At 36.4% G+C, this 16,755-nt stretch overlaps 1 protein-coding gene across 1 annotated transcript in view; it reads left to right on the top strand.

Annotated features, from left to right (window-relative positions):
* The window catches only part of cpne7 (copine VII), an 82,104-nt gene that overhangs the window by 5,639 nt on the left and 59,710 nt on the right, over positions 1-16,755 (top strand). Inside the window, exon 3 of the mRNA XM_055213224.2 lies at positions 16,018-16,200. Within this exon, the coding sequence (XP_055069199.1) occupies positions 16,018-16,200 (183 nt within the window). The remainder of the gene's footprint in view (positions 1-16,017; positions 16,201-16,755) is intronic.

Below are 16,755 nucleotides of genomic sequence, written 5' to 3'. Positions count from 1 at the left end.
CTGTGCCACGTTCAATATGACAGTGAACAAAATGAGATATGCCACCACAGTTCAGCAGCATAGCTGCAGATTTCTTTGTGTTGTAAAAGATTCAATTTTTAAAAGCGAGGTTATGTGAAACAGTAAAACGAAAATCAAAATGATCAATGATCATTGTTGTAGACACTGCGTGATTCATAGTGGCCTTGGCTTTTTTAGCCATCAATTGTGTCTCTTCAAATAATTGATTTCCATAACCAGGCAGTAATGTGTTGGACATTTTTGTGTACTGGCAAAACACATGTCTAGATGGAAATAATAGCTGGCCATGTCATTTGCTTTGCATCTTTGTCCATTTTAATATAACTGGATCTTTCATTTTCATCTCCATGTCCAAAATCGCCTACTTCCACTCTATATAGCATGTGAAAATAGGTATGCAAGGCAAGTACTATGTTAGAAAAAAACATTAAACATGAAGTATCCGAATCTACTTTCGGATAGATTTTTAAACATTTGATGGACACTTTACTATCCTGCCATGGTGCCATGCAAGCTAAGCAGGCACAGAATTAAAAAGTGACTAGGATAAAAATGGAAATCTATGAACCGAGCAGCTCTTTAAAGAGCAACAATGGTCCAAATCACGATTTTACATTTCCTTTGGTGTGTAAGTGTGTATTATTACATGTTAACGATATGCAAAAAGGTACCCCAAAGTAAACGATGATGCGAGTTAACGTTTCCAACGTAAATCTTTTTTCTTGGACTACAACAAACACACGGATTGTAGGCAACCGTTTACTTCCTGGGATTGGTGATGTAGCCAAGACCGACATTATCATAATTCCTCCCGCTTGGACTCACAGCCTGTAAGTTAACTTCTGTTAGCATTGCATTGTGGGCAAATCTTTCAAACATGGTAAGTAGCATCACATTTCCGGCTGACATCAGAGGTATTCAGGCTTATCACAACGTACAGATTAGCAGGCCAATCAGCGCCTTTTAAATCGATGAGTTTTGTAAAAAATCTAAGCGTTTTAAGGAAGGCAGGGGATCTGGAGCTACAAAAATGTACGGTATGTGGAAAATAATGTGCGTACGAAAATTATGGCCGCGGCCGTTTTGATTACGTCATAGGACATACATACAGGTCACATGACAATAAAAACATGGCGGAAGCAGTATGTCAAAAAGCTATATTCATACTGCACCAACACATACTGTATATAGAAAGTACAGTTTTAACGATAAAGGCTTGACCTGATTTTACCAAGTGAGAGATGTCCTCAGGGCAACATATTGTGTCGACCAAAGGACAACATTTTTGTACCTAAAACCTAAACCAACCCCATACCCCAACCCTAACTGAACCCTAAAATCAGAGCGAAATGATAAGTGATACGCAATGGTCTAGAAACAGCTAATATTGGTTGTAAGCTTTAATTTGAAACTTGTAGGTATTTCATCGAATTTAGTATGTACTGTCACAGTACATGATTTCAGATACATGATTTTTGTAACACTTTCAGTCATTTAAAGTGACACTTTGTAGTTTTTCAACCTTCATAATATATTTTCAAGATCCTTGTGATGGTACATCGACTTAAAATAGGTTAAATGGCATGTCTACCATAGCCTGACGGGGTCTGTATCGCTTTTACTCGTACTTTTAAAATTGGGGTTTCGGGTAGTAACCCGAGCACAAAACAAAAAACTACAAAAATCTGCTTTACGGCATACGTCAGTTCCTCAAATTCAGACGTGAGAGCGCAACTATTTATTTTCCTGATGTTTTTGTCATGGCCGAAGCAGCAACAGAGAAAAAGAAATCCAAGGTTTTGTCGGAGAACAGAAACAGAAAACACCCGAACACTATTTTTTTTACGTGAATTTTACTGGAGACTACTTGGAGAGTTTAGAGAGAGACTTATATCACGTGACATTGTGGCGCCGTGGTAGCGTCATGGACCTAGGACGGGCGATCCGGGTTTGATTCCCCTTTAAGGCAATATTTTTTTAATATAAACTTCAACCAAGCGACCAGCGTTACAACTGAGCTACGCGATCTTTTGGCATTTGAAATGAAATAAAACCAATGAAATTATATTCATATGACATGCTGGAAGGCTCACTTTGTGACCTAAAGAGTTGTCTTCTTTTCCTTTGCGACAGTGCTATGGCGCTTGTGGCCTCTAGGGGCGCTAGACGTGAAAAATACATGCCTAGCACCCCCTAGTGGCCAAAAAGTTCCATGGTGTGCCTTTAAGTAACACATCCCAGTTCCTGTCTATATTTAAAGCTATTTAAAGACGTTAATTGAAACAGTGGCTCACACAGATGAGCAGCATTAGACAAATTATGCTCAAATCTTCTCATCGGTTTGGATAATTAAAACTAAAATGTGTAAAACTAACTTCACAATGTGTTCTTTAAAAACTGATGGTGTGAGATGAGAGAACAATGATTAACATTCACTGTGTAGTGCTTGTAGTGGTTTTACTGATGGAAGTTCTAGTGGGTGAATGGATGAACAGACATTTAAAGATTTGTCTTAAAAGCAACAGTCATAAAAGGAGGTTTCGCACCAGATATTTTAATGAGTGAATGCATAAGAATTAAAAATGCATTATGCAATATTAAATGATGCAATATTTAATTTGTCAAAACATGTGCAAATGACCCACTGGCCCGATTGGGCAGTTGACAGCTCTGTCAAATGGCCGAGCATCGTTCACGCTGGTCCCGGGCCATCGGGTTAGCCTTATTGTCGAGCCCTGTATTGGCCATCATAATTTAAAAGGAAACCTAAATTTTGGTTATTATGATAAAACACAGCTTGACCGCTGCACCCAACGATTCTGGGCAGGCAACGTTATAGCAATGTTAACATATATATATATATATATATAGCTTTAATATTTCTATTGTTTGGTAAGGTACTACAAGAGGCTGCATTGTACTTATTTCACATAAGGTCCTTATACACCTCACTGCTTACAAACACATTATACACAAGCGTGTTATTTTTTCCATCATGAACGTAACTGAACGTAACGTAAGGAATACTGGTTGTCTTGACATGGTTGCTGTTATTATAATAGGATGTTTTCATGCTGTCTATGGATGTCTTCTCTATAAAAAGATAAGAGGTTTATTTATGTACTAGTCTGTTCTGTAAGCACAGGCTCAGAGTGGATCTATATTTGACAACCTTCCTTGTTTTCTCCGCAGGCTGACAAAATACAAGGAGTGATATTACTCACTCCAAATATAATTTTCATGGTTTTTATGATTGACATTTCAGCCAAGTTATGCTTATGCAATTTATGTACTTATAACCCTGATATTAGCTTTCACAAATGGCATTACAAATGCAATTTATTTACACATAACCAATTTTAGAAAAACATATTTGGCAAAGTCAGTGGAAATGCAAATTCAGAGATTCTGGCATGCATGTGCACGTCTGTGTAAAAGATAATGTATAGGCAGCAGGTTGTTGAAGGGGCTTAATTCGCAATAACAACCGGCTGACTGTACATTATCCCGCTTATTACATGGCTATTTACCTCAGAAGTAAGGAAAGGAACATTAAATATTAATTTGAAATATTTTATTTGCTCATTTTTAACGAAAATGCAGACTTATATATGTACTATTTTGTGCACTAATTTTGTAGTTAATATACCAAAATTTGTCTTTAGTACTTCTTAAGGTAAACTTAAAAACATCTAAGTGTACTTTATTTATAATTTATTTATTTTCATGCAACAATGCTTATTATAGTATTATATTAATCTTTTATTAATCAAGCTATAAACAAGAACTTTGTTTAGTTTTCAGCATGAATTTTTCAAAAGTTAACATCTAAACTGAATGAAATAACATAGCCTTCTTCATACCCTATTTTTACATGTTTGACATATTTAATTTAAACCCAATTGTTATACAACTTTGTACCTGTGTTATTTTCTTTTGAATTTTAGTGTTGAAAGCGTTTCTTACATACATAATCATGATGATTATTGCGTGTGTCTTATCTAATGTATAGTATCATGTCACCGATAACCTGCCATGCTGTATGATGTGCCATTTAATTACTGTTTAGGTGCTGGTCAACTCATGTTGCCAGATATTAGTACGAAAACAAACAAAATAGGCCATAAAGTAAAAATAAGCTCAGACCTTGTTTTTCAGAAATAAATCAGATACATTGCTAATACTAAACTGCACATTTTCACTCTATACATTTCCCAAAGTGTCACATTAATTGCTAAAACATGAAACAGAAGGTCTAAAGAGGATTTTTCACAGTGAGATCTGGCAACACTGCAAATGCTACACTCACGGCCCCCCGCGTCTCACAGCTAAACTAAACTGTCCAAACTTAATTATATGCGGATGCCAATATGAGTCATTTTAAATTGCTAATTAGTCATTCAGAGAACTTCAATTTTTATTTTTTAAAATGAAAAATGTACCGAGGTCCAGACCTTGGTGGTCTCATAGCTTACTACTTGTTTTCACATAGCTAAACATTCTCCATTAACATTTAAGCAGTTGGCAGATGTTTTTTATTCAAAGGGATATACAGTGTGCTATATACATTTTATCAGTATGTGTTCCCTGGGGATTGCACCCATGGCATTTTGCACTGCTAATGCAATGCTCTACCAATTGAAACATGCAAAATGCAAATCCCAAAACACTCAATTTTTCCATTAAAATTCTCAAACTTATTCACAGATTCCTGAAGAGCTTTAGCATGTTACATTGATCCATGATCATAATATCAGCAGACATTAAGCTTTAATGTCCTCATGTGAACGGTAAGCGCATGAATCGTCACAGTGTGAGATACTCTGAGCGACTGGCGCTTTACGATCGTCAAATGTTTAAAGCAACAGCTACGTTCGCCCTTGTTTTTTTTTTTTTGACAAAGTATCCTCAGCTTGATAAAGTCGTTAACATAATGTTCAGATGTCATGCAGTTTGGTAAAAGCCTTAACAAATGTCAGGTTGCATGCATGCATGTTCCAAATATAATAAAGACATATATTCTTGTACATATAATATATATGTATATATTCACATTCATCAAAAATGAGAGTGGTGCTTGCTTGTGCAAAATATGGCACCTAATGTAAGGTTTTTGCTTAGTGGTTGGTAGTTATTTAATAGCCCAAATTAAAGGATATTCATGTTTTTAAAAATGTTTCATTATAAGTAATAAAAAAATTTGTTTTAAGAATTCACCAGAAAATGTGTTAAATTGTTTAGAAATGTAAAAACAGTGAAAATGAATTTTATTCTCGGATGTGGATAGATTAAAATGTGGATGGCAAACTTCTTTTCTTTCATTTTAGATAAGGGATAATGTATAGGCAACCGGTTGTTATCGCAGAAATAAGCCCAGACAGGGTTATCAGGACCTGACGTGAAGCTTATTTCGAAATAACATCCGGCTGCCTGTACATTATCCCGCTTATTAAACAGCTATTTACTTCCTAAGTAAGGTAAGGATTAAATTACCTATTTGAAATATTTGATTTGCTCATTTTTAACGAATGCAGACCTTCTGCGAGGAAAGCCTGTTTACTTTCGGTTTTAAGATAAGAAGACGTTAAAATGTCACAAACACGCTATTTGGTTTAAATATAATGTTATATATGTTGTAAAAATATATATATATTTAAATTTTAAGTAATATTAAACTGTACCTGTCAAAATGATTTGCAGCCTCGGAGTTATCGTGTTATTAGTTTTGAGCAGTTGTTATCTTGTTAATAACAAACCTCCAAATGTTGTGACTGGCCAATTAAAATCAAGCATTCCAACGAGCCGTAGTAATCATGAATAGTTAAACACTATCACATTCACTCAGTGGCGACAGAGATATGCAAGATGTACAGTATATGTATGGATGTGTATATATGCATATTAGTGGCGTGCCGTAACTTCTCTTCCAAAGAGGGAAGAATTCAAATTATGTGTGTCTCGTCATGTCAAAATATGTGTACGCCGTGTGCTGTTAACTTATGTGCATCACGCGTCATGTCAAAATATATGCCTGCTGCAGACTGGTTGGAAGGGGTTAATGCTGAAAGAGACGCTCGCTTAACACTAAACTCTGATTATGAGTTTAAGCAAGTATTTAGCAAACGTATCATAAACCCAATTGGCGCGTCTGCAGCAGGCACGTATTTTGAAATGATGCGTGATGCACATGGGTTCACATAATGTGCCAAATGCATATTTTGACATGACAAGGCACGCACATGATTGGTATGTTTTGATGAGTTTCCCATTCCTGCCTCCCCGAAGAGAAGTCACGGCACGCCACTAATATATATAAACCATTGAGGAGTGATATTTAACAAGACAGGACATAACAAGGTCCGACGCAGAAGTATAAATCAGGCTTAAGTTCGATATTTAAGCTCTACTGTACGCTGGCTACTGTTTATTTTTGAGGCGTTAGGTGTTTTATACAGCACCTTAGCCTAGCTAACACCAGACAAGAGAATGAGACATGGTCTGGGAACCACATTTTCATTTTCTAGTATTTGAGGCATGGTTTACGAATGCCCAGAGCTGTTTATTGGGCACTGCGAATGTCTATCAAATGCGCTGTACGTAGCTCATAGCCAATCGGTGTGTTGCATAGATGTCGTCATAGTCTTGCTGCCCACTCCCCGTTCTGTGATTGGTTCCCTATTTCAGGCGAAAATTTGGTCCATGGTTTCCATGCTAGACTTGCAGCATGAATAAATTTGCGCGTAAGGCAGCATGGGGAAACCCATAGCACCTATCAATGTGCAATATAAGAGCTTTCACTACTACACGTGGGAGCTAAACCTGCTCACATCTCTCGAAGTGAGCATTGCATTAGTATGTGTGAATATAACATCATTTATATTTAGTGAGACCTTCATGTACTTGCATTGACATCACTCTACAAAACCCGCATGCTACATACACCAGATCCTTTCTGCCAGTACTTCTTTAAAACTACCCAAACAAGCCCAGCATCGTAAAACAGCCACGGCAGATGGCAAAGAGACAGACAAAGGCTCATCTAGCATCCTGAGATCTGTAAAAGTCACTAATCTCCTATTCTCACAAGCCTTTTTCTGTCACAATCTGTGCAAGGGCCGCACCCTTTAGATTTCCTTTTATGATCTTCAGTTTAGTTTAGATTGATGTATCGTATCTGGAGCTTTTAGCAATTGAAGTTGGCAGCAAGGCAGCTTAATATGGTGAGGATTTTTAAATGGCAGTGAGCAAACAGTGGCAGGGGATAAAGATAAGATTTTCATTGAAGGTACTCGGAGCCTGTCAGCTCAACACACCTGTTAGTCCGTGTCAACACAAGTGATTGAAGCTTTGACAACATCTCCATGTCACGGGTACCCAGTACGCCCTTGAGGGTAATTTTGGCGAGCACATGAGTTGATGCAGCCAAATTCTGTACATGACTTGAGTTTTTAACCCAGACTTCAATATTGGAAGCAAGACCGATTGCAGTATGTTGGCAGGGTGGCTGTTCCATAACTGGTGAGTTCTGTAACAAAATGGCTTTCCATCAGGAGATGTATTTGGATTTGATGAGAGGTCTGCGTCTGCTGTGATTGCAGAAGCGGCTGGAGGCAGTCGGGTGTTTGGGATGATAGCGAAAACTGTAGTTATTTTGAATTACAGCTGTAACAATGCTGGGAGCCAGAAATCATTCGGCCAGCAATGTTTTACAGAAATCCAGTGTAGACATCGTTGCATTTAATCTTTTACTAATATCGTTGTTCACACCCAAGAAGCAAAAGTACACCTTAAATTATCCCAAAAATGTGACTCTCCTAGTATGGCCATCTATTATATCTTCGAAAAAATTCAAAGCTATAAAATACTATTTTCTCTACACCGTATAAAAAAAAGGGTACAAAAGCTGTCACTGGGACGTACCCTTTAGAAAGGTTGATATGTAACATCCCAGCAAGCAATATTATGTTTTAAAAACGTTTAAAAGATGTCTAATAACCGTCCGAAACACAGCCCAGACTGCTAGGCTAAGACAAGGAAAAATTTGAAATGTCAATAGAAATTTAATAGACCAAAGCCCAAAAAATAAATGAAATCACTTACATTTGACTTTGCTTATGGTGGAATATGATACATCTCTGAAGTTATTTTGGCAAAAATAACATGTAACATGGGTTACTCAAAGCCTAACAATAGCAAGTTTACAGTATTTCACAGTCTACATACTGTGAAATGGTGGCTATTGCTTGTTGCACTGCAAAAAATATTTTCAAGAAAAAAAATCTTAGTATTTTTGTCTTGTTTTAAGTAATTTAAAAAAAAAAAAATCCTAAATTAAAATGCTTTTTCTTGATGAGCAAAACAACCCAAGAAAATAAGTCTAGTTTTTAGACCAAAAATATCAAATTTATTTTGTGCATAAAACAAGCAAACAATCTGCCAATTTGGTAAGCAAATTTTTCTTGAATTTAGTGTTTAAGAAAAATGTTCAAGATTTTTTGCTCACTCCATTGGCAGATTTTTTTCTTGTTTTATGCACAAAATCACTTAAATCTGATATTTTGGGTCTAAAGACTAGACTTATTTTCTTGAGTCGTTTTGCTCATCAAGAAAAAGCATCTTAATTTGAGAATGTTTAGATATTTTTACTGAAAACAAGACACAAAAACTAAGAAATATTTTTCTTGAAAATCATTTTTTGCAGTGCATAATGATATCAAACTCCCACACTGCAAAAAATGATTTTCAAGAAAAAAAATTCTTAGTATTTTTTTCTTGTTTTCAGTAAAAATATAAAAACGACCCAAGAAAATAAGTCTAGTTTTTAGACCAAAAAATATAAAATTTAAGTGATTTTCTGCATAAAACAAGCAAAAAAAAATCAGCCAATGGGGTAAGAAAAAAATCTTGAACATTTTTCTTAAACACTAAATTTAAGAAAATTTCAAGAAAAATTTGTTTACCCCATTGGCAGATTTTTTGCTTGTTTTATGCACAAATTCACTTAAATTTGATATTTTTGGTCTAAAAACTACACTTATTTTCTTGGGTCTTTTTGCTCATCAAGAAAAAGCATCTTCATTTAAGAATTTTTAGATATTTTAACTGAAAACAATACAGAAATACTAAGATTTGTATTTCTTGAAAATCATTTTTTGCAGTGTATCTTTTATACTGTATGTCCTAATACTGTATGCACCCTTTGGGTACAAAAGTGTACTTTTTGGTGCCGTCCTAGTTACAGCTTTTGTACCTTTTTTCCAAGAGTATAGAATTAAATCTCATAAAACATGGCCAGCTCATCTACTTAAACAAATTATATTTTTTTTGCACTGTGACATTTTTCCACCAGCAAAATTTAATTGCCATAATAATTGTGGAAATTTATGGTCCATTCTTTTTGAAGAAAAAACAACACTTTTAAACTGAAAGTGCAGTGCATTGCATTTCTTTTCACAGTACCAAAATATTATTACTATAGTTCTTAAAAGGCTTCATGTTCTTTAAGCTAAATATTAAATTATTATTATTGATTTTGGGGTGAAATTTGACCCAAGCCCTTCTTGAGATTTCACCCCCATAGTCCATTAGTTTGGTTTAACTACTTGTTACAAGAGCACTTTGTGATAGTTTAGAGTTCACCTCAGTTCAAGGGCACATGCATAGTAAATTGAAAGACTGAATATTTTATATGCAGGCTTGTATGTAATTGCTGAGACAGACGGAGTCTGATGGAGGAGGGCCATTCCTTGCTTGATATGTGCTATACAAACACATTAGAGGTTTGACACCTCTAATCTGATTTAGCGCGAGTATGATTGATTCACCTTACACATTGCATGTAAATTGTTGTTTTCCCACACTTGACGTGACGGTATTAAATGACCTTTAAAAAAGCTTAAAAGAATTTAACAATTGCCACCAGCAAAATACAGTTTTTTTTGCAGTTGCTGGTAGGTCATTTATATTTAACTAGAAGCCACCACTACGGATGACCACTCTTGCTGAATTAGCATGTGTTAGCATTATATTTTATATACACTTGTGCTTCAAGATGCCATAGAAGAAACATTTTTTGGCTAAATAGTTCCATAAAGAAGCTTTAACATCTGTTATACAAAAGGTGCCTTGTGGTAAAAAATGTATTTCTTCAGATAAAGGTATGAAAGAAATGGTTCTTTAAAGAACCTTTGACTAAATTGTTCTTTAAAGGGCCATTTCACCGGTACAAACATTGATCTTTATTGAAAGTGGGTCATATTTGTAGGCGAAATGTAACATAAATTTACAATTTTGTGCCTATTTGACTGAGAAAAGACAGAACGTGACTTTAGAGCACATTGGTATGGAAAACTACAACTCCCACAATGCACCACAATGCACAGCTCTGCAACCCACTCCCATTAATCGGAACACCGCTCAGATATGCTATTGTGTATATAAATGCCACGTTAGTATAACAAAGAAAATAGAAACACTCACTTTATAGTCAGACGTCCGTTTATCCCTGCAGGCTTTGGCTGTCGCTTCCAGTTTAGGATTTTACAATATGTATCCAGGATGCCACTGTCCATATACGGTACAAAGCTTGGGTAGGAGCAAGCTTCATTCAGTTTCTGATTTATTTTTGAGAGTGCTTGGCCAAACATGTATATTCCCAAAGAAGAAAATATAGCATCCTGCACATAAACGCGTCCACCGCACAATATGTTTTCTCCACAGACACACTGGGTCAGCGCTTGTGCTCGTAAGCCGAAACATGTCTTTGAAATTAACACGCCCAAACACGCGCAAAGTACCTCTCTTGCCGGGGACAATTCACCAAACAAACGTCCATATCCTGATCTGATGCAGAAATGTTATACAGAAAGCACACAGCGAGAGTACGGGCACTACTACTCCGTCCAAGCTCGAGCCAGTCCGTGCCAAATGTTGTGGCATCTTCCCCGGGCTCCTCTACGCAGCCGAAGTCCAGGCTCCGGCCTACTCTTTGGGCTTCTGTTCCTCCATCTGCCTCCTCCATTCTGTTCCTCCATCTTGAAGTCTGGCTCGCTCCAAAACGTCTGTTAGCTTAGCTTAGCATAAAGATGGCGGCTGATAGTTTATTTCCGTCTGTCTTCGTATATTTTCATAAGTCCCACCCACTGATCTGTAATAGGTCTGTAGCGTGAGTGGGTCCCACCCATAGCCCCCAGCTTGGAAAAATGAGGAATGAGTGTCTGTAGTCTTTCACCCTTGACAAAGATACAGCAGTTCCTTCTTTCAATGATGCAAAATGACAATTTTTACATCATTGAAAGAAGGAAGTGCAACACTGAAATCTTTATTTCTCCCATCTCAGGGGAAACTGAGGGAATGATGCACGACCATTAAAAAACATGACTGGGGTTCTAACGATACAAAGCTTAATGCAAATCAGTGAAGTGTCCCTTTAAGCAGTGGCAGCCAGTGACTTTTCTTCAGAGGACCGCAAATTCAAAATATGTATTTTTTGGAGTGTAATGTGTGTTGCTCGTCATGTCAAAATATGTGTTCGTTGTGTCATATGAACCATGTGCATCATTTCAAAATATGTGCCTGCTGCACACGCGAAAGGGTTTATAATAAAGAGACACTCACGTTCACAAAATACTCGCAAGATACAAACCTAACACTGAACTCTGATTACACAAGAGATTAAATTGGCAAACGTGTCTTTTATCGTAAACCCCTTCGATGCGTCTGCAGCAGACACTTATTGTGACATCATGCGTGATGCACATAAGTTTACGCGCCAAACACATATTTTGAAATGACGAGCCACACACATGACGGGCTAAATACATGTTGTGAAAAGGAGTCACAGGTCGCCACGGTCTTTGAGAAACCAAAAATGGTTCTTCATTGGAATCACCGTGAAGAACCTTTTAAGCTGGGCTTTACTCAGATTTTCCCCTTCTGAGAACCTAAGAGAAAATTGGGTCCTGGACCTCGATCGGTTTTGATGTTCGGCTCAGATGACCAATGTTTGATGTTATAGATAAAATCTTACACATCCCGATGTGCTCGCAAGGACCCCGATCATATCAATCATGTTTGATATTTAGGATTTTAAGAAAGGGAGATGAATGACCGACCTTTTAAAACAGCAACCATGAAACAAGCTGCTGTACAGTCTGGTAGACAGCGGAGACTGAGAAATGGCTTGTGGAAGTGTGGAAACAACACAACTGCCTGAATAACGCATCTTTGACAACCTATCATGTGATTGTTGCGAGATGAGGAGAATCGCCCTGGTTTTAAAAACACCAGGTAAGATAACTTTAAAAATAATAATAAATGTATCATCTCCATCTCCAATCTCCATTCGTTTACATCTGCTTCCCCTTGAGGTGATGTGAAGCGCTTGCATGATAATCGAAATAATATCCTTTAGTCAGTGTATGGTGCGCCATGATTTTTCAAATATTGTAATGTGAGGCCGGCAATACGAACTTTAATTTTTGGTTCCACAAAGAACATCAGTCAAAGTTTTTTTTAAAGAACAATTTCTTTCATCTATCTTAATAGCATAAAGAATCTTTTTTTAATACTACAAAGAACCTTTTGTAAAACAGAAAGGTTCTTCAAATGTTAAAGATTCTTTACGGAACCATTCAGCCCAAAATGGTTCTTCTATGGCATTGTGAAGCACCTTTATTTTTAAAAGTGTACAGTGGCACTAAAAGGCTCCTGACTGTGCTTGCCAGTGATAAAAATATAATGCTAAAAATGTGCAATCAATAAAAATATAGTATTACACAATATTTTTTCGATCTGAATCACTTAAACAAACATTGTGTTGGGACTTTCAAGTCTGTAAATACAAGCCAGTATTTAACTCTTTCCCCGCCAGCGTTTAAAAAAAAAGTTGCCAGCCAGTGCCAACATTTTTCATGATTTTCACAAAAGTTTAATGCATTCCAGAAAATGTTCTTCTTTAAATATATAAACATTCAATATATCAAATGAAAGAACAGACCATCATCTTTAAAAAAAAAAATCTTTCATCCTACCTTCATTAGTTCTCTTTTTATCATCTCTCAAACATGGGTAGGTTTCTTCAAAAACACCAAATTTTGACAAAAAGCTGAGATAAGTCCATTTTTGCGAAGGACTTTTGATAGAGATCAGATGCAGAGTTCTTTCTCTTTCACGTGAGGCGTTACTTCCGGTTGTAAAAGTTGTGAATAATAGCGGTTTAGCGTAAAGCCGGAAATTGGCAGGTAAGCGTTTTCTCTTAATTGATGAGATAACTCGTCAATGGCGGGAAAAGAGTTAAACACACCATGAAACTATTATAGTCAACCCTCCTCAAGGCGGAGTTCTTCTGAAACGTGCCTTATTGTCATAAAGTGCTTTTATGTTTTATCTTCGTCCAATTTTTTTTTAAAGTTCTTTTTTTGGGCCATTTTTGCCTTTTTTTGATAGATAGTAATTACAGAGATGACAGGAAAGTATAGGGTGGAGAGGTGGGTATGGGATTGGCAAAGGACCTCGGGACCTCGAGCCGGGATTCGAACTCGGGTCGCCAGAAGTGCGTCTGCACCATGTGTCGGAGCACCGTCCACTACACCATTGGCTCCGACATCTTCGTCCAATTATTGGAAAATGTTCAAATAAACTCTGCACACCTGAATGTTTGGAGGCAAGTTAAAGATGATATAAAGTCAGTACAGAGAGTCTCGTCTAACAGGTTGATTGCGCATTTGTGTTTAATTTTAGTAAAGTGGTAAGATCATTTGTGGCCCTGGACCACAAAACCTTAAGTCTTAAGGGTCATTTTTTAAAATTAAAATGTATACATCATATGAAAGCTAAATAAATGTATGGTTTGTTATGATAGGACGATATTTGTCTGAGGTACAACTATTTAAAAATATGGAATGTGAGGGTGCAAAAAAATAAAAATATTGAGAAAATTGCCTCTAACTCTTACCGCAAGCGTTTTTAAAAAAGTTGCCAGCCGGCACCAGCATTTTTCCTGATTTTCACAAAATTTTAATGCCTTCCAGAAAATGTTCTTCTTTAAATATATAAACAAACAATATATCAAATGAAAGAACAGACCCTCTGCTTTAAAAAAAACACACGTTCCATCCTACCTTCATAAGTTCTTTTATTATCACCTCTCAAATATGGGTAGGTTTCTTCAAAAACACAAATTTTTGAGCAAAAAGGTGAGATAATTCAATTTTTGTGAAGGACTTTTGCTAGAGATCAGATGTAGAGCGGTAAATTCTCGTCATTGGCAGGGAAGCGTTTTCTCTTAATTGACGAGTTATCTATAGTTAAAGTTCTCCAAATTAAGTCCTTAGCAATATTACTAATGAGAAATAATTTTTTTACAATAAATCTATATTAATTCAAAATTATCATTTAACTCATAATATGTATTTTTGGCTATTGTTACATATAAAGAGTTTGGTTCCAAAATGCGATAAACGACATAAAAAAATTGTCAGTATTGTATCTGGTCAATATTAAAAAGTCAATCCATTTTATGGCAAATCCGATACCAGTCGTGTTATTCTGTCATCTTTTCTCCCTTTTTCCCAAACCGCGACAAACGCCAGTCCTCCTTCTGTGCAGAATGCAATAAATCCGCTTAACCAATCACAGCGCACCATCCACGCATTGTAAACAACAATGGGGGCGCTTTGAATACACACAGAGTCCTAGTTTTCCTCATCTACTTTGTGATCTACAAACAAACAAAAACAAAATAGTAATTTTGATGGCATTGATAAATCTGTGGTGGTTTTTTGTGGCTTTGAAGAAACGTAGGCCATCAAAATCAAATAATTTATGCCAGAGGCACTCGAACGAAGGAAAAATTCCGGCTGTTGCTGTTCTCCCGAAAGCATCAAGTTGCTCTCATGATAACACATTGACTCCAGGGGATCTTATGAAAAACTTTCCATTATATTACTCAAAGTCAACGAAAATCAAGCATGACCAAAACATTTTACAGCTGATCCCTGTCAAAAAAGTTCAGCGACGACGTCCCAAGTATGACAGCAGTAATGACAGTGTTCTTAATATGACAAAGTAAGTGTTTTGATTAATGACATTAATGTTTTTTTTTTAAATCAGTGTATACCACTAGTCAACTAAATGAATATAACATGGAAAAGATGATTGCACCTTTATATATTGATTCAATAGATTTATAGCATTTGGAAAAAATACGTGTTTTTATAATAAATCTTTGAAAATCAAATTATGGATTTGAATTTTAATGTTTTTATAACCTAAAGATGCTATGTGAAAGTTTGTAACTGAAATTTTTTTCATCTCGTCACTTTCTTGGTATAGAAACACATTTTTACCAAAATTAGTCAAAATGGATTCATTGCATTTTGGAACCAAACTCTTCAAATATACCCATACTTCTTTTTTGTGGTCACATTTGAATTGAAACCCATGGCTGGTTTGTCGATTTGTCACTGTATCTCTTTAGCTTTGGCTTTGATAGGTTGGACAGTAAAGCACCAAAGATCCAATCTGTTCAATCGAATGCTAATTGTACTGTGATTTAGAGTTCGCATCTCTAAACATAATGATTTCCGCAATATCTTTATACATCTGAGAGCATAATACATTAACTTCTAAGCTAATTGACTCTAATCGACTTGAATGCAGAAATAATTGTATTTACTTTGTTTTTAACATGCACCAGTAAACAATAGGAAAGCAGGGGGAGCTGAAGAAAAAAAAACACTTGATAGAAATGAGAACAAATGTGTTTTGTACGAGAACGAGGCTGCGATCGACACATCAGCATGTGTGGAAAATCTTAACGTTCAGGCCCATGAGGCCTTCAACCCTGCTGTCTTTATACAGGGACAGCATACAAACATACAAATAAATAACACAGGCTGTGATCTGAATGATGATAGTGTAGAAAAGATAGTGCTGCTGAGAGACTAAACTGGAGGTTTTGAGTAACTGCTGTTGTTTTGTCTTTCTGTAATACAGCTGGAGCGTACGGAGGTGATCAAGAGCAATCTGAATCCAGTCTTTGCCAAAGTCTTAATGCTGGATTATTATTTCGAGGAAGTTCAGAAACTGCGCTTCGAGGTCTATGACATTCACGGAACCCACAGTATTGGAACCCGCGATGATGACTTTTTGGGTGGTGTGGAGTGCACGCTTGGACAGGTGACATCATACTTTCATACCCAAACTATATCAAACATTTGCAGTTTAGTCTGAACAACTTAATGTGCAAACTACATAAAAACTTTTTGATCATTTCCATCTTTGGCATGCTGTCTGCTTTGTTTTTTATAAATATATATATGATTTTTTGTTACAGGAAAAATATTTGAAAATGTGAGATTAACCAACATCCTTATTATTAGTATACGTGATCATACACTGTCAAAAATAATGGTAAAAAATGGTCTCACTGGGCCAGTATCCTTTAAAGGAAAACACCACAGTTTTTCAATATTTTACTATGTTCTAACCTCAACTTAGACGAATTAATACATACCCATCTTATTTCAATGCATGCACTTAATCTTTGTACAGCGCATCATGAATGTGTTAGCATTTAGCCTAGCCCCATTCATTCCTTAGGATCCAAACAGGGATGAATTTAGAAGCCACCAAAATAAAACATGCCGATTTTTTAAGCGGATAGAAAATGAGAACTATATTGTATGGCAGAAGAGCACTTAGTTTGCAGCACTTCGACCTCGGGCGCAGTAA

The sequence above is a fragment of the Misgurnus anguillicaudatus genome, chromosome 21 (assembly GCF_027580225.2).
Source record: "Misgurnus anguillicaudatus chromosome 21, ASM2758022v2, whole genome shotgun sequence".
Taxonomy (NCBI): domain Eukaryota; kingdom Metazoa; phylum Chordata; class Actinopteri; order Cypriniformes; family Cobitidae; genus Misgurnus; species Misgurnus anguillicaudatus.
Note: the sequence above shows the minus strand (reverse complement) of the source record. Positions and strands in the feature narration are given on the sequence as shown.